At 41.1% G+C, this 21,896-nt stretch overlaps 1 protein-coding gene across 16 annotated transcripts in view; it reads left to right on the top strand.

The window, feature by feature from the left end:
- Nucleotides 1-21,896, top strand: part of LOC6493340 (protein alan shepard) — a 120,322-nt gene that overhangs the window by 53,453 nt on the left and 44,973 nt on the right. For 7 of the 16 annotated variants that reach the window (XM_044714581.1, XM_044714580.1, XM_032454060.2 and 4 more), the window contains exon 1: nt 4,402-4,734. In XM_044714581.1, the coding sequence (XP_044570516.1) occupies nt 4,516-4,734 (219 nt within the window). In that variant the 5' untranslated portion in view covers nt 4,402-4,515. Of the gene's footprint in view, nt 1-4,398; nt 4,735-21,896 lie in introns of those variants that run through there. The other 9 variants (XM_032454064.2, XM_032454062.2, XM_032454061.2 and 6 more) reach the window with 3 other exon arrangements.

The raw sequence follows: 21,896 nt of genomic DNA, 5'->3' as shown, positions 1-21,896 counted from the left end.
TATCCGTCGGAATCATCGGTATCCGCGGGATCAAGACATCCTCTCCTTTGTATTTTCCTTTTATGATTGTCGCCTCAATGACGTTATTCAGCCAGTCTTCCAGTATTATGGCTATCAGATGGCATCCGATCCAATGCTATTTTGATCATGTTTACTAAATTGTTATTCTGATGAAGAAACATTTGTAATTGTTGGACAATGGTTCTCTTCACTGTTGGATTGTGAGCACAACGATTATTAATTTCCTCATCTGAATTGCCCATAAAATAAATTTGTAAAAATTGATGATCTGCATCAGGTAGTGCTAACAGAGTTCCCAGTAAGTAATAAAATTGTCCTTGTATCTGTGATTTTTCAAAATTTGGCCATTAATTATTTCCTATATATATATTTTAATACAAACTTGAATATGTTTAATATAATACCTTAAAAGTGGGCATGAAATTGTCTTGTATAATATGTGTAGCACCAAATGATGTCATCTGGAAACAGTTGTTATATTTCTGAATGTTGGTCAAGAAGTGCTTAGAATCATTTCCAATCCCAGAAACTAAAGAGCGTAAAGGATCTGGGGGTGGGACCAATTGTGGCAATTTTACTTTGCCTTCAGCGCAACATAATCCAGTAGATTCAACAGTGTTCTTTAACGCCTTACAATATTTACAAATTGTTTTCATTTCCCCAATTTTTACAGATTTGTCGGCAAAATAATCAATTGCCGGATCATAGTGGAATGCAGCTCGTTCAAGAATCACAGGAGCACTACGTCTGCGGATTCGCTCAATTTCATTATGTCTAGCTTGCTGTTGATGTGTTTGATGTGCCCGAACTCATTGCATTCTAAGCCTATCTCCTACATTGTCACTCACTAAAGAACGCAATTCTGACATAGCAATACGACTATTTTCTTGATCTGCCTGTCTCTGGTCATCAGTGCGTTTAGCACGTGAGGTAGCTCTTAGCACATTTAGTTGACTACGACGACCTAAGTCATGCCGTCTTCTCCTCGGCATCGTAAATTGTAATTAATCAAAGTGAGAAAATTTCCCGCTCATAAAGTGTCACTATCACAATACACTTGTTGCTGGCTTAAGACAAATGAATTTGAAAAATAATTTCCACAATACACGTGATTGATTTGATGGTTTTAAATTAAAATTTTTCCAATATTTTTCACAATTTTTCAGTGAACAAAATATCGGTTTGTCACATAAAATTAACTGAGCAGAGAACAATGAGAAGCTGTCAAACAATGAATCACGTACCGGCGCCTACTATTATTGTAGCCTCCATTTTATTTAGAAAACTTTTGTATGGGAAATAGAAAAATGCGGTTTGAGGATTTTCCCGGCAATTATTCGGGATGAAAAATAGATGTTGGCCGATTCTCATAGATACCGGATAAGCACAAAAAATTTCATCAAAATCGGTCAAGCCGTTTCGGAGGAGTATGGTAACGAAAACTGTGACACGAGAATTTTATATATTAGATAGACTAAGAATCTAAAGATAAAGCTTAAAACTTACAAGTAAATCAAGTCAGAGTTGCTTAATAACTAGCAGAACTCCTTTTAATTAGTTTCTATTTATGCAAATTTATTTAAACACTTCATCCAAATCATAATCCCTAAAATTTTCTGACTTTAAGTCCTGAGGTATTTAAGAAGTTCACTTCCCCCACCCTTCCAAAATAAACCACCCACATTATATGCCCGCTCACGTATTTCCGTTCGGTCCCCCCCGGAGCAAAATCGAATTTGCGCATAAATTTTCAAAAAATGACAATAAAAATGACAAAGGCTCCCCACGAGCGGCCCTGGCAGCAGCAACCGCTAATCACAAAGCGTTTATCGAAGGATACCTCCGCTACTCGGCTACCTCCACCCAAAAACCCATCACCTAGCGTGCCACCTACCTGTCAGTCGGTAATAAATTATTATCATTAATATTTTGCGCTTGATTTTGCCCGAAAGCCAGACGGCTGGATAGGCAGGATAGGCAGGAAGAAGGACGATAGCACAGGATAAGGCCCGCAAAGGACCAAAACCGAAAACGTTTTTTGCATAAAAATTAAGCGAACGAACGAAGCGATAGAATTTTTCGGGGTAATAGAATAGAACAAAAGCGTCAACAGAAATGTTTGAAACACGACGAAATTACCACCAGCCGGTATGGCTATGGCAGGATATGGTTGGCTATACAGAACTGGCTACAGGACCTTTTCGTCCTCATCCCCATGCTGACTTTTTGTTGGTGTGCGTGAGCCGCAAAAACTTTACAAACACCCTCGAAGTGCACGCGATAATGGCTCCCAATTTGGTAATTAATCACGTCCTCGTTCTCGCTTTTTTTTTCCTTTATTTTTCTTGTTGTATTTGCAGCCACAGCTGCCCATTAAAACTGGAGGATGTAGGGCAGAGACCAGGCTAGGACCAGGCTTCATATTTTCCATTAGCTTTCCCTCTACCTGGTTCCTGCTCTACAGAAATTTTTCCACTCGCCCAGACGCTGCAGTCAACGTTAAAATTAAGCGAATTTGAACGGAACGATAAAATAATTACCTTTATGATTATTTTCGATGGAGCAGAAAAGAGATGGGGGCGGCCTCTACTCCATATAATATATGTGTTTGTGTGAGTTTTGGCTCAATGTGCCAAACGTGTCTAATTTAGCGGCTTAAATTTATAGCATTTGTGCGCTTAAAATGTTTGGCTATTTCGTTTTATGACCCACCGAAGGCAATTGATGGGCGGTTCTTGGGGTGTTTTCGAAATAAATGGATGGGGTGGAGTAGGAATATGGGGATTCGAAATGGATTTTGGAGTCAGTTTTTAAGGAGAATCTATGTTATGTGCGAATGCGTTTGCCAATTTGTTCAGCAATTTTTCCAAAGCCTACATTTCAGAGCCGACAATCACCTTGCAAATAATTTAAATCTGATACCTTTAAGAGACTTTAAGTTTTTTTTATTTTAAAATGCTGTCACGCCTTTCAAACCGAAACTTTTCTCCGAAAAATGCGGGCCTTGCACGTTTATTCCAGCCATCCTTCCACTTTGCAAACACACGTCCTCCACTCGAAATTCGAATGGCAAACCATTATTACTCGCTCTCTGCCATTTAACTGCCAAATTACAGACCTCCCGCCACACAGCCCGCAAAAAGCAAACCGCATTCGAATTGCGTGCCCACGAAAATTAACGTGAAAACGTGAAGCCTCTCTGACAAAAAATAAAAAAAATAAAATAAGGGGGAAAAAAATGAACAAAATTGGGAGGGAAACAAACTGAAAATCAAATATTTGCCATATTTTGCAATTGGAAAATCAACGACAGCACGCAAGGCTTCAGCTTTGGCTCCGGCTACCAAGCTCGAGTTGAATCCTTTTAGGAAACCAGGACATACACACACGAGTTCCTTCCTACCTCAATCAGGCCGAAAATAAAATGGCGGCAGCGGCGGCACACTGTTATTTCCGCTTTTACTGAATTTTTTTGAACTATTTTTTTATTTTTATTTTTCTTTGGGTTTCGGTTTTGTTTATGCCATGAAAGAATCGTCGAATCGCAAAGGAGTGTATGCCCAAAAACATCAACTTTTTCACTTTGTATATTTCAGGCGAATAAATTTGCGAATCCGAGTGTCACACACACACGCCTCTCTCTGTGTGTACATATATGGAGCTTTATTTGTGTTTATGCCAAGTGACCCCAAAGAATTCGAATGGGGAAGTTGTGCGCACAAAAAAATGGCCCCCCAAGCCCAAATGCATTTGCATTGCAAAACTGGAACACACACACACTGGCACCCACAGGAAGCGACCAGGCAGCAGGACACCCAGCGACTGTTGCATCTGTCCTCCGACTGTGGGCAGGACATGGAGTGGGCGAATTATTTATGACAGCCATGATTCCATATACATACCCTTTGATTTCTTAATAGGATCTCTGTCCCTATCTCTGTGTCTTTCTTGTGGGCCTCTCTCTACGCTTCTCATAGTTTCCAGCTAGGCTCCCCCATCGAGGGTATCAGAGTGTCGTTTAATATTTATATTTTTTGTCGCTGGATTTTTGTTATCGTTTTTGTAATGAATGCACCAACCGGCACTCAATAAAACAAAATCTCCCCGTGCCATGATTCATGGGCACCTACCTAGTATATAGGGCCATGTGTGCATTAGAACGGATGTCATGGTGGTTTTTCTGAAGCGGTAAACAAAAGCTTTACAGCCGGGCCGCAGCTGCCGCTTTGCGGTTTTTATTTACGCCAGAAACCAGATTATTTATGCCACAGCTACAAACCGACTACGAGATTAAACTAGATACCTAAAACATTAAATTTTTGAGCAATTTAAATTTTAAAAAATTAAATCTAATAATTTCTATTAATTTTCTTATAGGGGAGTTCGTCTAGCGCCGCCGCCGCACCACCAACTCCGCGCAGCGCCTTCCCCGGCGCCCCGCTAACCGCCTCAGCCGTCGCACTCAAGGGCGCCTTACCCCAGCGGCCACCGGCCATGACCAGTCCCGCTGCCGCTGCCGCCGGCGCCGCCTTGGCCGCTGGTGCACCGTATCGTGGCGCCGCCAGCTGGACCCCGCAGGGTTATGCCCCGGCCGCTGCTGCCGCCGCCGCTGCTGTTGCCCAGCAGGCTGCTTACCGTTATACGGCGCCGTTACCGCAACCGGCGTATGCCGCCTACACGCCGCACACGGCCACCACTCCGGCCACAACCACGGTAAGTACCGGCCTCCGGGGGGTTATCCTGGCCAGGACAATATAGAGGAGCCTATTAAATATGCATTTTTCTGTCAGTGTTCCGGACTGGGGATTAAATGGCAGGACAGGGCAGGGATTAGAGAAAAAAGGAGGGAAAATGAAACTAATCCCCAAAAAAAACTGCATGTGATATTATTTTAAAATTGAATGAAAATCTAAGCAAAGGGAGAATGCAAAAAGAGCTCTTTCTAAACAATCAATAGTATATTATCCTTTCCCATAAATATTCAGTTTAAATTACAACCATTGCCTGGCAATAACCCACTAGCCCTGTCCCCTGTAATAATAATAATTCAGTAAACCCATTATCAAATCAAAACACTGATGCTGATGTTGCTGGGACAGCAAAATGTTGTTGGGTCCTTTTTGGAAATAAAAAAATATCCACTTTGATGAATTCCTCAATTCGTGTGTAATGGTGCGCATAATCGAAAATTTATGCGCGTCCATCAGAAGGCAAATGGAATTCAAGTGTCTTTACACTTCCAGGAACTACCTCGGCTGCTCCCTTTGAGCGTTATTTCCTTTCAAGCTATTGGTTGTCGAGAGGAGTTCCTCAGTTTGACAAGAGATAGTCGGGACGCTGAAAAGGATAAGGGGCTAAAGGATAAAGGATGAGTGGAGGAGTAGACAAGCGCCTTCTGTCATTTATTGAAAATTGCTGAAGCAGCAATTTATTTATGGCACTTACTGATGTCTTTGGGAGGGTATCTGCTATTCATATAATCTATAACTGAAGGACCTACTGGTCCTCCTTGCTGACATTAATTTGCCAGGGACAGTCAGGGACTGTGATGAGAGATAGGCAGCCAAATCCCAGTCAAGTCCATGGGCAATCAATTAGTCTGTTTGTGGTTTTTTCACACTCGGACATTCATCAAAGTCAGAGCAGTTGGCTCCTCCTCGCTCATTTTCAATTTGAAAGTCAGACAACAGCCGCCGCAGCAGTATCAGCAGAATCATTAATAACGAACAATTAAGAATTTCGTGGATAAGAGTTGACAAGTCGAAACTCCCGACTTAATCAGCATTATCTGGCTGCGACTTGGACTCATTTTCCGGCTTTTACCACCCCGACCCTCTGGGGCTCAAAAGTTCACTGCTGTTCAAATATAATCTCCCTCTCCCAGTCAGCCATTCCAGTCAGCCGACAAAACGATTGAATCTGGAATCCCCCAGAAACCAAAACCCACTCAGAGTGGCATCATCATGACGAATGATGTTCGCTGGTTTTGACAAATTTCACCAACCAACCATCCACCCTCCGGAAGATCTTGTTTTGTTCAGAGCTATCTCTTTTGGCAGAGTTTTCAATTTGATTTACAAATGATTTTCAATTCGAGAGCCAAGGAAGGAATTCCTTTTGGTTCTATTTTCTTTTATTTTTACGTGGCACACCCCTTTGAAGGCCTCCGGCTCCCTCGGGCGGAACAACTTCTAATAAATGCGCCGAAAAAGTGCTGAAAATAAACGAGCAAATAAATAACCAGCCCATCAACCAGCCACCCCCTCAGGTAGTTTTTCTTTCCAAAGAAGAAGCGGGGGGGAAGCTCCAAGTATTCTTGCATTTTTCTCGGTTTTCGTGGCCTGCGGGCCAGGCTCTTGAGCTTTTATTTCTATTTGTTCGGCTTCAGCTTGGTCTTAGTTCTTTTTTTTGGCTCCTCCATCCTGTCAGCCCGCCATTCATTCACTCTCTCACTCATTCATTCATTCATTCATTCAACGTCGTCAATGGCAGTTAAATAATCCAAAAAGGAAATGTATTTTTTTGTGGGCGTCATCATCGTCATCATGGCTGTCGTCCCTTCTGTTGTCCAGTTCCAGTTCGAGTTCCAGTTCGATGGCCATTAAAGCTGCATGCGAATGTTGCTCATAAATATAAAGTGCGGCTACTTATTTCGTATTTTTTTTTTTGTTTTTTTTTTCCACCTCACCCTCGGCCACATCACTCGCCACTCGGGTATACATTTTTATGAAAGGTTTTCCTGCCGGGGGGTCATAGATTATCGCATTTGATTTAAGTGTCGTTAGCCCGGCGGCCCGAAATTGTTCAAGGGGAGGACCAAACTGGAATTTGCTTTAATTATAATTAGTTTTCCTTGAGCCTGGCTGGTTTCAGATTGCCTTAAAAAAATGTTTTTGAAAGAAAAGTCCCCAGAAACCCATTCCAATTGTCTTTGGGCCAAGTACTGGCTCTTGAGTATACAAACGATTATAATAATCATGAACAGAGGCAGCTGGCCAGCACTGTGCACTCTGTCATAACGAGAGGACGACGTCGAGATTGGAAGGATTACGAAGGACATCTTCGTCACAATCGCTACAAGAAGTGCAACTTTTCCACATTGCCATTGAATGCTTAGTTACATTTCCGGACCGGCATCCCGGACACTCTCCTACCCAGCTGCTGTATAGTTTTGCCATAACTATAAACATTAGTTTAATTTTAAACTAGTTTCTGTATATTCAGTTGACTCTTTTGAGATCTGCACACTTGAGAGCATTTTGCCGCTTGCCTTCCGTTTCCGTTCGAGTCCAACTTGTTGAATTTCGAATTGTTGAGTTTCGTTCCGAGAACGGCGTCTGGGGAAGTGCTGCTGCTGCTGCTGTTGCGCTTAGAAGACGATGATGGAAACGCATAAATGTAAATGTTATTCTTGTGAATTTTATTCCATTTTAAATTTTAATTATTTTTAGCTGCCAGGAGCAGCATGGCCATAGCAACCATCCAACTGGAGATGGAGAGTCTCTCGGTGCTCTCGAGGGAAAATTGAATTTGTGGGGGTGGATGGTGGTTGGGTGCCAGGCTAGGATGGTGGTTATATCCTTGAAGAGTAAGACAGTTTGACGCTTCCCTGGGCACTTTAGCTTCAAAAGCAATTATTGTTGAAATATTATTTACATATTCCACAACCTTAGCAGACCTTAGCAGCAGCAGCATCACCTGTCCACGGGTCGTATGAGTGTTATGAAAATGCCACGCAACTGAATTGCCACATTATGTGGAAATTTGTATTGAAATGCAAAGCTGACAAACGGAGAGTTATGAAATTTTCAATAGAAAATCAGTTACAAAGGACTTCCCATACGAATGGCAATTTAAAACCTTAAAGTCCTGATATCCCACTAACATAATTGGCCATAAAAACGATTTATTTCTCTGGAAACTACCTACGAACCATAAATCCTTTTTAAATATTTTAATTCAACCATGTAAGCCTCTCAGTGTCTTTGCTCATTTAACTTGCAACACTTTTCAATTACTTTCTGCAATTGAACATTCAAATGCTTTAATCTGCCATGAAAAATCTGTTGCATACTTATGGGCCATATTATTTATGAAAATACCTACCTCACTGACCAATTTTTTTGCTCAACGCTCGCCCATATTTAATCAGAAATTAACATTTCTTTTTGGAGAATATTAAATGAATTGTTCTACAGTATACAGTATTTTTTTTTTTTATGTTTATTTTTTTTATTTTGTGCTGAATTTTCACAATGACCGCACATAAATTCCACAACTGGCGGCACATAAATCAACAAACACGCTCAATCAAAATTCCTGGGCCAGCTGGCCAAAAGCAGCGGGACGTAGGAGGTGGTGGTGGTGGTGGTTCCACCGGATGATATGTGTATATTTATATAGAGCGACCACTGAGTGGGCGGGACAGCAAACAGACCTGATGGCCTGATGGAATCAATAAAAACACATTAAACTTTATTTGGCAAAGAGGGATAGCGATTAAATACGAGAAGGATATCCCGTGAAACAAAAAGCAGCTGGAAAAGCAATGCAATGCAGGTAGAGGGCGGGGGTGGAGAGACAACTATCCCAGGATTAATTAAAAGTGCTGAGCTGACAAAAGTGCAGAAAGGCAAATACCAGCCAGGAAGGTGGAAAGACAAGGGGCAGGATGGCGGGATAACGGACATAAAGCGATTAACTCAATAAAGCGTAAGCGTTAAAACAAAAGTGACAAAGTGCACAAGTGCCACAAGCCAACAGCAACTACCACTACCATTACCACCACCACTACTACCGCGACAACTACAGGGAACAGTGCAAATAAACAGGCGAACATCGCACAAAGGACCCCGCACAGATCACGCATACGCCCCGCTGGCCAGCAGAAAATGTTCAGCAAGGACACGAAATAAAGGGGGAAACGAAAGAGGGGCAGCAGAGCAGCGTGAGAAGGCCACAACAACTGTTTTTCTTCGCCTGGACAGGCTTAAAAAAAGTGGCCAAAAACAAGGCGGCTCTGAATGGTGTGAAAAGCAAACTTTAAGGATAAGTTAAGGACAAAAAATATACTAGCATATTTCAGGCTTTAAAAGAGAGTTTTCAGCTACTATTTCTTACTTAAATTAAAACATTAAGTTAAAAAATTTTCTCTCTAGAGTCCTTAAAGGTTCTGCATCCAAAATGGCAGCATCTGCCACAACAGCTGCCTGCGGCTAATGCAACGGGGGCATTGGGGCCTCAAGTTGTTTTTCTCTTCGTCCTGGCAAATTATGGAACTTAACTGCAACTGACAAGCCACTGCTGTTGCTACTGCTGCTTCTGCTTCTGTTTCTGCTTTTTGCTGCAAAAGCTATAGCCGTTGTTGGTGCAACTGCTGCAGCCGCACGTGCCACGCATCCTGACATTTGGCGGCGGCCCGCAAAAACTGCCCCAGCCTTGCTGACACTTGACATTTTGCCGGCAGTCTCTTTCAGTTTTCCCCAATCTGTCTGCGTGGGTTGGGAAGTTCAAAGTGCAGCCGACTCGTCGGGTAATATTTCAATAAACCAGAAAAAAAAGGGTTGGCGAAAAAAGAACAGGAAAAGATTTAAATGGAAGCCGGAGATGCCGAGGCCACGCCTACTCGTGACCCCAAAAAAATACTTAGTCGTCCGCCCACAACACAACCTCCCCCTTTTTGGTGTTTAATATTATCCACTTTGGTCTTCCTGTTGCTGATGCTGCTGCTGCACCGCATCCGTCCGTGCCCCCATTTTCCCGCTCCGATTGTAGCCGCTGGAAAAAAAAAGTATCCAAACATACATATATCTTTCACACAGCCATGTTTTCTGTAGCTGTGAGGCAATAAATTTGATTGCGATGCATTCGAGTGGCAAGCGAATCTTTTGCGGTCGCGGAAAATGGGGAAAGTGGTGGGCGAAACAGCGACCAGCGAGATCCGCACATCGGATCGATAGCTTCTGCCCACACAACTGTGCGTATTTATTTATCGAAATTAATTATTTGAATTTCAAATTGTACGCGATGTATCAATTAAGAAGCAATTTAATTAATGTTCTTGACATGTAAGCATGACGGTTCTGGAATTAAATCAATTAAAGTGCTGGCAAAATATTTTCAATAGATCAATTAAATTTTGGTTTCAGGGCCTTTCCAAAATCGCTCATTAATTGTATTGTTAGGGATGGGTCATCTCCTTAAAGCTTTTATCGATATATCGAGCTTAATTTAATATGGCTACCCTGCTCATCGCTAGAAGTGGTTACGTTGTGACTTGGAGGAATACCCTTTTCTGTTAGTTTTCCTTCCAACATGTTGCTTTTACAGATCCAATATAAGGATCCGTCCTTTTTCTGCAACCACCACCCTTATCAAATCCCAGTCTTGCCAAAATTGCTCATTAATTGACTTGTTGTTGGTGATGGGTAGATCTCGATGGCAGTGTCCTTAACCTTTCATCGATATATCGAGCTTAATCTAATATGGCTACCCTGCACATCGCTAAAATTATTTAGGTTGTAACTTGAGGGAATCGTTTTCTTTTAGTTTTCCTTGCCACAAGCTATTGGCTTTGCCAAATCCAATATAAGGATCCATTTATGTTTCGTCCTTTTTTCTGCAGCCACCACTTTAATCGAAACCCAAACAGAGGTGAGGGAAGTCCCCCGCCTCGTTTATTTCTGGCTGGGTCGGACTGCAGATGCAGCTGCAGCTGCCCGTTATAAATTGTCTGAAAGTCGCTTTACAAGGTTTTCGTATCATATTTTATTATTACGCGGTTTTCGCGCCCTTCCTTTTTCCTTGCCGTCTGCATTTTCCGCTCGGACATCGATGCATTGCGTTAATTTTGTTTTTATACCCGGAGCCGGAGTCGGGGTGGGATCCTGTGTGCCTCGAGTAACAACAATATTTTATGGCTGCTCGCAGATTTTCAGACCAACGAGCAACAATTCCTTACCTCCACTCCCGTCCCCCCAAAAGAGTTATTGCAAAAGTTTTCCCTCACTCCTGCCGCCCTTTTTTTGGGGGGAAATTTTTTAAACTACATGCAGCAGTTAAGAATGAATTTCTCTGACCCTTTTAAATACTTGATGCCACTTGGCAAAAATCTGAAATGGGGCGCTTGGGGGGATAATCAAGGTCAGGTCTTGGCTAAGATGAGATTTTCGTGTATTTGAATTCCTCTTTATTTGCTAATTGCTTTTCCCATTCTCTTTTGTGTGTGGCGGAAAATCTGTCAGACAGGACTTCAAGACATGCCACAAAGGACCCCAAAGCCGAAGGGGTCAGGAGATCTGGTTTTGTGTGTAAGTGTGTGTGGTTGAGACCAAAGAAACCCCAAAACATGGCCAGCAGAGAAAGGACTCCCCCTGCCCCTTTTGGCTGCTAATTAAGTTAGATGCATCTTTGTTGCATTACGCAACCGAATCAAGTGCCACCGCAAAGTGCCAAGAACATGTCTAAGCCGGCAGCCAGCAGCCAGGAGCCAGCACACTGTGTGGAGCATTAATTATTCACCAATAGCCTTAGAATTCCAGTTTCCAAGGATCCCAAGGACTTTAATTTACCAGACAGGCCTATAGGGCTCTGGTAGCGAGCCCTCTAACAAACAATTGAGGGACACGGTCCGAGCATAAATTACACGGGCCTCAACACCTGATTGGGTCAGAAGCTTAATTGTGGGGATAGTGGGGGTGGTTTGGTAGGTTGCCAGGACATTTGAAAGGACTCACAAGCCACACACGGTTAGTGAGTGCGTCTGCAGTTCTGGACAAGAATTTCTGAACAAGAACATGATTGAATAATGCCTAAAAAACGATATTGCAAAGGATATAGATAAGGATAATTAAATTCCGTACTTAGTAACATTTTTCATCAAGGAAACCCCTATAACTTTCATAACTCCCTTGAAGTTACCGCCTTTTAATAGCAGTTTTCCCGGGAAATCCATAAAATATTCAGCTCGGCTCGTTGAAAAATCATAACCACAAGGGGGAAAACTGAAATGAAGGGTCCTTTTGACATAAAAGGATATAAAAGCAACAATTATTGAAAAGTGGCATTGTACCGTGGACAATATTTCGTGGAAATGATTGAAAACAATTACAAATTATCACATGCAATTTTAAGTGCATGAACGAAGGACTCCATCCGCTCCTCAATCATTCATTCATCCAGTCAGTCAGTCAGTCATTCACTCAGTGAGTCATTCGGGCATATGATGATGCATTCAGTGCAGAAATTTTTTTTTTTTCCCCCAGAAAAGGAGCTAGAACTCATTGAATGCTCGGATGTTTCTCTTCCTCCTTTTGCGATCTCCTTTCACTTTGACTTTGTCCCATCATTCGCCCCCGCCATTCCCTTCTCCATTTCCGTTTTCCATCCCCATTCATCCGCAGGTTGTTGTGCATTCACGGGGAAATGAACATCGACGGCAAAGGGAGAGCGAGAATTATACAAAAACAAAGGGAAAACTACGCTCACCAGCGAGAGAAGCATTGTTATAGAAACAACAACAACTACAACAACAAATGCAAAAGGAAAGCAAAAACGCAAAACGAGCACATGAGTAAATGAAAATTGCAAAAGAAAAAAAAAAGAAAATGGCGGAAGAGGATGAAGCACTGAAATTAATTTCCGTTAATATGGTAGAGTGTCTGTGAGCGCACCACAGTGCGTATGAGTGATTGAGTGTGCGGTAGTGTTGGAAAACTTTCTGTTGCGGAAGTCGAGAATTTTTTAATTGCCATTTTTAATTGAAGCCATCGAGGAGTATTGTGGAAATGCCAGCAAAGAATAAAAGATTGTAATTAAAACCACATTAAATGATAGTTTTATTATGCATTTCATTCCGAATAATTTTATTTTTTTTCACAGAAAATATATTTAAATAAAAACTACTAGCAACTCACATCTTAGTTTAAACATCTACATTAAACGAAATAATTTATAGCCACTAAGCTCCATATTAAATCATCTGAACTCAATCGAAATGGATCTCACGTTTCCACTTTTTATCCCCCCCGGGACAGCCCGAAAATTTATATTTAATTTGCAATTGTTTGCATCGAACCAAAACCAAAACCAAAGACCGAACAGAATCCAAAAAAAAAAACACTGAGCTCGCATGTAAATTCAATTTGATTATCGGGCGAGTAGAGTAGCGATTTCTTTTTTTTTCGCCAAAGGCCCAGGGGGAATATCACACAATCCATTAGATGTGGCAGAACTTTATGCGTCGCTGATCAATCGCCCATTGCCCCGCCCACTGGCCAAATTTAATATTCCCTGGCAACGGACAGTACGCGGAGATATTCGACATTCACAATATTTCGCCAAAAAAAAAAAAAAAATGAAAATAAACAAATGATGAGAACGAAACCAATTTGTGCTCATTGGGGAGCAAAATTCATGGCGCTTAGCATTTGAATTAGGGCGGGCAGCCAGTAGGGGGTGTGGCAAGGGACCTGAGGGAGATCCGGACTTCCAGGGCACAACACAGAAAAAGCTAACAAACCAGAAAATCCGTGATTATTTATTAATTTGGCAAATTATTCATGCGACGCGCCATCAAAAATCTGCTTAGTTGAGTGTTAGTTCGATGGTTGGAAAGGGGAGGGGAACTTAGAGCACAGGTGTCCTGATGAGGGGGAGGGTGGTGGTGGTGTGGTGGCACAGTCAGTTTGCATTTGCCACACGCTCACTCATCTATTGTCTAAGTGTCTGTGTGAGGGAGTGGGGAGTTTGAAAAGTTGTAACTAGTTTGTTGCATGCCAAATTTTGGTAGCAAGGAACAGTGGGGAAAAAAAAGAGAAAAGGTAAAGATATTAATGCAAAAATTAATAAAATAAAAATATTATATAGTTTTCTAACCTGACACTTTTAATTTAATTTCAAAAAAACCTAAAACTCATTTTAAAAATTAAATTTAAAACACTTTAATAACATTTTCGTACCACCGTGCAATTTAACAGTTTTCCAAACTTGCCATTGGAAAGTACTTTTTATTATTTCGGTTTTTAGGGTTGCATGCCTCGTGGGCGTGGCCTCGAGAGTCCTTTTTTTTTTTTGGCTGCACAATTTTGCAGTTGCAGTTTTGGTGGAAGCAGCAACTTTCCGATGCAGTGATTTATCATAAAGTTTTGGGGCCAAAACTAAATTTATTTACAGCCACAACCGAAAGGAAAATGGCTAACAGAAAAATGCGAAAACCGTTCAAATTAATTTCGCAATAAATCGGAATACATGTCAGATAGTTTATCAATGGGGTATGATTTGCCAGAGAACTCTGCAAATGATGGATCTGGATCGGAGAGAGCAATTCAATTGATTGAATTTCATTTTGAATTGCGCTTCGAGCGGTCCTGAGTTTATTTGCTAATTTGTTTTAATTGCCGGACTAATTAATCGAAATGGTGAATGGGTAAGGGGGCCGGAGCAGGTGCCCAGGCAGGTGTAAATATTTGTGCAAAAACCAGCCATAATTAAGCAGAAATCGAGTGGCCTTGCAGCCAGGATACCCATTTGGCTGTTGCTCTAAACCAATAGATTACACTCCAAAATCTGGCATAAATGCACAAATAAATGTATAAATACTAGGCTAGTGGGTAAATATTGGCCTAATAATTGTACAGAATTTTACAATCTAACCAAATAAAAAGATAAATTGTACAGAGTCAGAAGAGCTGCTACTAATGGCATTAATCTACATTTTTCGCATAAATCAATAAACAGTCATTTCGGCAATTAAATTGTTGCATGGCAACCCTGCCAGTTGCCCCCTCTCTCCTCCAGCTCCCATCCTGCCACGCCCACCCTTTGTTTGAAGGCCCAGCAAAATGGCATAAATCAAACTTAACAGCTGCAAGCGATGGCAAGGATAAAGGATGTGGCATGGGAATTTTGTGGGCTAAGCAAATAACCAAAACTAAAGTTTCACTCCACCCACACACACACACATTGTTTAAATTGTTTGTTTGTTCGTGCGTGTGTGGGTGGGTGTTCCTGGGTGTGTTTAGTTAGCATTTACATCAAATTATTTTGTTTGTCAAGCTGCGGTGGCAACGCCTCTTCTTTGTCCTGCCATCCAGCTATCCAGCCATCAGGCCATCCTTCTCCACTCTGCTCCTGTTTGGCCCAAGGATATTGCGGATATTTGTGTGGGCATTTTGCTTTTCTGCAATGGGAATAATTGTTTCATTGCAGCTGTTTATGTTTCATTTTCAGGAGGCCAAGCCTTCTGTTTTTAATCCTTTTTGAAACTTTTCTCTTGGAATTTCAAAGATAAATTTTATGCAATCTGTCTAGTTTTATACCCGGTACTTGTAGAGAGTCTGTTATAGAGTCTACAAAAAAAAATGCATCTAAATAGGACTATTTTTAGAGGATTTATAGACGGTTTACCTAGTGGCTTCTTCCAAAGCACCCAAAAGTATGCAACAAATTTTTATTTTTCGAAAAGAAAGGATATGGAGTGAGTTTTTATTTCCGGTACTTGTAGAGAGTCTTCTATAAAGTCTACAAAAAAAATTCATCTAAATCGGTCTTGGATAAAATAGACTTTTTATTTTTCTTATCTACTGGCTTTTTTTTAAAGCACACAAGCAACAAAATTTTATTTTTCGAAAATTATTCCCGGTACTTGTAGATAGTCTTCTATAGAGTCTATAAAAACAAATTCATCCAAATCGATATATTTTTAGAGGAGCTATAGACTTTTTATTGTGCTTATCTACTGGCTTGTTTTAAAGCACCCAAGAGTATGCATCAAATTTTTATTTTACGAATTTTTCGATAAGAAAGGATGTGGAGTGAAAGAGATATCTCATCAATACTTCCCAAGCATATTTATCTTCAAGAAACTTTCAAATTCCCCCATCCATCATCTCGGAAACTTTGAATCCCGCTTCCTGCTTCTGTCAACTGCCAACTTGAACATTACATTTGGACAATCGCATTACTTATACACAAATGTGGCAAATATTAAACTGAAACTATATATGCACCATGTCTTATCCTGTTTATTGCCAGTTTCAAATCCCCCATGTTGGCTGCCCATAAAGTACTCGGCCAACATGGGGTGGGGCTAGTACTACCACTAACCCTATCACATATATTGCCGGCAAAACTTTTCAATTACGTTGGGGTAATTCTAAACTTTGCTACTGGAGAGTAGCAAGAAAAAAAAAAGAATAAAAAATACCAATAAGGAATACAAATCCCTACGGCGCTTAAATCTATTTATGTCCCTGTCTTTATTTCAAGCAATATTCGCTACTTTTTCTTTGCTTTTCCGCCAGCTCCCGGGGTCAGTTCTAGATGGGGTCAGTGTCGGTACAGTGGAAACTTGTGGCGTGTGCCCTGAAACAAGGGAAGTTTGTGGCGGTTGCAAGTGCGGTTACACTGAAAAAAAAAAGTTGAAAGGAAAATAAAATATAATATTGTTTTTTATTATTCATTTTGAGTTATTATTTTAAGAATTTTTAGATAATAAAATCTAATAAATAAAATATAATTATAATAAATAATTTGTTTTCTCTCAGTGCATAAAACAACATTCGATTTATTTTTTTTTTCTTCCTGCAACTTGGCTCTCCAAGGTCCATGGGGTTTTCCCTTTTCCGCTTTTAATCTTGTTGTGCGTTCATATTTTTTAATTGGCTGACCAGCGTCGAAGAAGAATGCCTCCCACGCTTTTAATCTTGCTCTCCCTCTTCCACTCCCTCTCTCTCTTTTACTTCCACTTCCTGTTTTAAGGCTCCCACTTCTTATGATACCCCCCTCGCCTATTACTCCCAGGCAAAGTCCGTTAAGCGGATTTAAAATGCAATCTGCCAATCGCTGGCTATCGCTTTCCCCCCCTTTCTCTTGTAATTGCGTGCAGAGTCTTGCATCTCTCTTTTTTTTCGGGAGCCTCTCTGTTTTTTATGGCTGCGTAAATTGAATTTCAACTGCAATGGATGCACAAATTAATTGCCGGCGTGTTAACCTCGAAATTTCTTGTTGGCTAGCTCCAAAAACAACAAAAAACACAGCTCCAGATCCCCCAATATGATGAGCGTGGGTGTGTGTGTGAGTGAGTAGGAAAGAAAACATGGCGCTGCTGCAGTTGATGCCGAATGCGCTGCCGACGTCGACGTCGTTGGGGCGGACATTTTCGCCTGAGGCGCAGGCGTCGCAAAAAAAAACTAAAGAGCGAAGGGTTTCTCTTACCCTGCACTCGAAGAGAAATCATAATATTAAAAAGATATTTATTGGTAATTTAATTAGGAATTCAATTTGTAATTAAATTAAGGGAAATTAGCCTTTCTAAGTGAAACCATTTATTGGGAGAGATTTAAAGGAATTTTGGTTTTTGGAGAGAGGTTAATTAAGAAATTGATTCTTAATATAATTTTTATAATTTTACTTTAAAAATAAACTCCCTATTTAAACTAAAACCTCTAGTTACTAATTAAAGTTTACTCTTTTGCTCTGCCAAGTATCTTCTTGCGGCTCTCTAGTGCCACATCTTAATTAAGAATAAGCAAACGCCAGAAGAGGCGGGGGCGCGGTGGCAGGTCGATGAGGTGGCACGAAGGAGGGGGAGGGGAGGTATGTGGCAGCCTCTTCAGCTGCCTTGGTGACGCGCTTGGAATAACAAAAACGGAAATGAAAGTAATTTAAAGTGTTATTAAGTCGTGGGTAGTCGCTGTCAAAAGGCGGGGGAGGGAGGAAGCTGTCTAAGGGTAGCTTTCTAAAGAAAGTTTCCCAGAAGGTAAGTACATAGAATGTGTGTGGGGTGTGGGTTGTGGGTTGTGGGTGTGTGTGTGCCTTGATGTGTGTAAGTCATATGCAATCATAACAAACAACAACAGAAAAGAAAAATAAAGAAGCAGAGTTTTATTTGCATTGGTTCTGGTACTTGTACTCCTACTATTATATTCTTTGAGCTTTTCTTTGAGCTCTTCTTCAAACTGTCATCTGCCGTCTGGCTCTTCCTGTGATAAGGGATCTTCTTTCTTATCGGAATGAAAAGAAATTCCAAAATAGGCCCAATTGAACAGAACAGAGAAAGTTTCCAGGCCAATACTGAACTTTAAGTGCCGCGGCACGAACACAGTTTTGGCTCAAAAGATAGGAAAACTAAAGGGGGTCGCTTATGTCCCATTTCCCTCAAAGAAAAAAAAAAAAAAAGAAAATGTATCTCTATCTCATAAAGTGCCAGCACGCACCGCATAAATAACCGAACTTTGAGTTTTACGCATATGAGGCCAAGTTTATGACTGTGTCGTATAACTTAAACTACGCAGAATTCAATTAACTCGCAACGCCAGCTTGGTCCTGATTGCGTTTCGGGTCCTGCTGGTCCTTGGACCAACTGTGCTTCTTCTGCCTGACATCTTAAGCCGCTTGTAGGGGGGGTGTGTGGCTTAATGAGAGACGCATTTGCCTGTCAGATTTCTTCTTCAGCCTGTCTTTCTTTCTTTCTTTCCTCTCTCTATATATAGTATATATTGTGTATTATTTTTGTTGACGCTTAAGTTTTTCTCAAAGGCTAGCCAAAGTTTACATGAGTGAGTGGAAAATGCTGCCACACACACACACACACACACACACACTTATACACCCACACATGTTGCAGAAACTTTTCCATTTTCCAAAAGCAACAAGCTTTGGGATGAGAGTGTTACTGTGTGTGTTGGAGCAACAAACTTCAGTGTTGTCATCCCTTGTTGTTCGCCAGACAGACAAGCAGCCGAAAAGTATGCAGCACGCATTTTAAACGTTTTTAATTTGAGCCAAAAGCGCCAGACATTCGTACATCCACCTCAGCAAGTCCTGGAATCCTTGGCGAGCTTAGCGGTACAACTTCTTGTCTGGAACTCCTTGTCAGACTTTAGTTGTCATGGAATTCGTTACCCTCCGCAGCCTTTGTGTCATTTTTCGTCGGTTTTTTTTGGGTATTTGCATTTTTTGGTGTTCACCTTCCTTCTTTCTCCTTTTTTTCTTTCTTGGTTTGGTATTTTTGTTATTTCATTTTTTTTTTTGTATTTTTTGGTCGACTGTCGTAATGCCGTGTATTTTGTTGTTGGCTTGATTGATGGCATTTGGCGCCATGCAGGGAAATTTCTGCGTTTGTCATTTATAAATAGAACAACAACAATGCCACTATGGAAGGAATATAATAAAACATTCCGCAATAGATCTCTGCAAGGGTGAAGGTTATGGGGGGAAATGTGCGTGAGTGTGCGTATTATTGGTGACCCGCATGAATTTTGGGGGTTACAAGAGGTCAAAGTGGGGGTTTCTGGGATTTTTAGCTTATTTATTTATAATCTTCTTTAATAAACTTACAAAAATAAACTTTATAGCATTTTAAAACCTCCTGAGAAAACGGAAATGAAACCTTCCCCAAAAATAATCATTTTCATAGCATACTTTTCAGTGCAACATTGTATTCTTCGTGTGGGAAGTGATCTTTTGGCTTTTCCACAAACTTGTACCTCTCCCTCCATTTCTCCGGTATGGTAGTCTCCCTTCTAACACTTTCCCCCCAAGAATTGTCAACAAAGTAGCCATTTTGTATGCTCGGCCATGCCGCAATGTGTGCGCCACAATATAATTAATTACAACATTCTCTCGATGGCGTTTGTCCTTGCCTCCTCCTATTCTTCTTCTTGTTCGTTTATCCTACGGCTGTAATTGTTGTATCCTTGACATTTAGGAGGAAAAACGCCAACGCTCCTCTAGCTCGAACCGGAAGTGAAAAATTCTCTAGCAGTTGTTGCGACCGAAATGTAAGTGGGCGGAAATGGAAGAATGAAGAAGAAGGTCGAAGAATTGCTGAGATGGAAAAGGACACAGAGAGAAGAATATATAGTTATTCTATAAATTAATTATGACATTAAATTTATATATTTTTTTTATTTATTTTAAAGCTAAAGGAATAGATTTTCTGACTCTTGAAATAGCTCTTCTTGGGGATATAATGTTATCCTGATTATACTTATTTGTCTAAACTAATTTTTGCCTTTGTCTTTGAAGCTTAATTCTCTACGCTTTCACTCTAATATCATTCTCTTTCTGTAGATCCCATGGTTAATGCCTTGCAGCTGTTGCTGATTGGTTTTTATTTTATTATTTGACATATGTTTTGGGAATAGTTTTTGTTTCTCTTCCCGCTTTGTTGGCTAATACTAACGACTGTTTAGGGAATGGGACTCGAAGAGGGGGATTTTGGCAACTTTTTCGTTTGATTTGCATGCTTTTTTCGGGCGAAGAACCGGGCCGGGAACGGGAGGCCCTTAATTAGATTAAAATGTGTGACAAATGGGCGACTCGTTTATGAGGCCAGCTGTTTCTGACTAAGCCAGAAATGATAAATGGCTTTTAAATGGATGAAGCTAATCTAAGTTTAGTTCTTAAGGCTTTAGTTAAACAGGTAAAAAAACAAGTCATCAAAAATCTGTTTATATATCTTTTACAAGAAAGGCTTCCCTAGTCCATCAAACTTTTTAACTGGAAAATCTTTATTAGCAATTCATTATTATCTGTCGAAGGAAATTTAAATAAAATATTACTCAAAGCACCTGTTAACCCTCCTAGAAAGGCCTCCCTTTTTTTTTTGCAAATTTTTCAAACAAAACGGGAGAAAATGCGATAACTTTTACAGAATGTTGATTACGGGAAAGCTCTGACGCAAATGCCGCCTACGCAGTTGAACACAAAAGAAAATGGAGGAAAGCTGGAAAACAGGAAGAAAGTAGATGAGAAGAGGGTAGATGAAGTGGAGAAAGTGAAAGCTAACGCCCTCTGGCGGCCAAGTGTCGAACGTTTATTAATTGACTGCCACAGCAGAATATCCTGTTCCAAAAAAAAAAAAAAAAGGATATCCCGATGACAGTTGGCATTGTCTCTGCCACCAGCAGCTGCCAGCCAGCCAGGCTCTTTCTTTTCCGGCTGTCTTTTCTTTTGCTTTCTTTGGGAGATGGACGGTGGGCGATGGGCGTTGGGGTGTGGCACATGCCTCCCCCCCTCCCCCATCCAAAACCCTATCTTTTTTGTGTGAACCGATTTTCATGGTCGAATACAGAGGCAGAGTCCTTTTCAATGACATTGTCATTGCCATCGGCAGGGATTCATTCCGTTCGATTCCGATGAGAGACGAGAGTCGTCCTTGTTGCTCAACAGGTTGTGTCCAGCCACCACCCTACGAGCCACCCCCTCAATAGGGGGGGAGGGGCTATATGCCACACAACCGGCTTTCAATCATGGCGGTCTCGGTCTCGGTGTCGGTCTCGGACACTTTTTGCCGACTTGCCTCTCAGTCAGCATCCGACATCGTTTCGAGCTGAATGTGTTGTGCGCTAGTCAGGATTCAGGATTTCAGGATACAGGATACAATATTCACCACACTCTCTTTCTGTATATTAGTGCAAAATCAGTGTGTCTCTGTGTGTGTGTGTGTGTGTAGTGTAGTGTGTGTCGGAGCAACAGCTGTTCACAAATCGGCCATAACAAATAAACTTCTCATTACGCCGATTTTCCGCCGAACTTGTAACTGAGTGCGAACTTGAAATTTGTTGGAGGACTTCCAGTTGACACTTGATTAAAAAAGTTTCCCATAAATTCAAACACAACACAGAGCAAAATTTTAATATATATTTTTCCGGGTAAGTTGCAACAACACGGGCAACATATGGCCCAAAAAGAGCCACGCCTACACCAGCCCACCGCCCCTGAAAATGTTTGTTTTTTTTTTTTTTAAGCCAGCCCAGACGTCGATGACTGCTTTTTGCAATCAGTATTTTTTTTTTCCAGGTCGCTTTGTCAATATTGATTTTTGTGTGATTGTTATTTATTTTTAATCTTGCACAGGACGACACTTTCGA

Source organism: Drosophila ananassae, chromosome 2R, assembly GCF_017639315.1.
Source record: "Drosophila ananassae strain 14024-0371.13 chromosome 2R, ASM1763931v2, whole genome shotgun sequence".
NCBI classification, from domain to species: domain Eukaryota; kingdom Metazoa; phylum Arthropoda; class Insecta; order Diptera; family Drosophilidae; genus Drosophila; species Drosophila ananassae.
The sequence above is the reverse complement of the archived record's forward strand: the minus strand, read 5'-3'. Positions and strand labels throughout refer to the sequence as shown.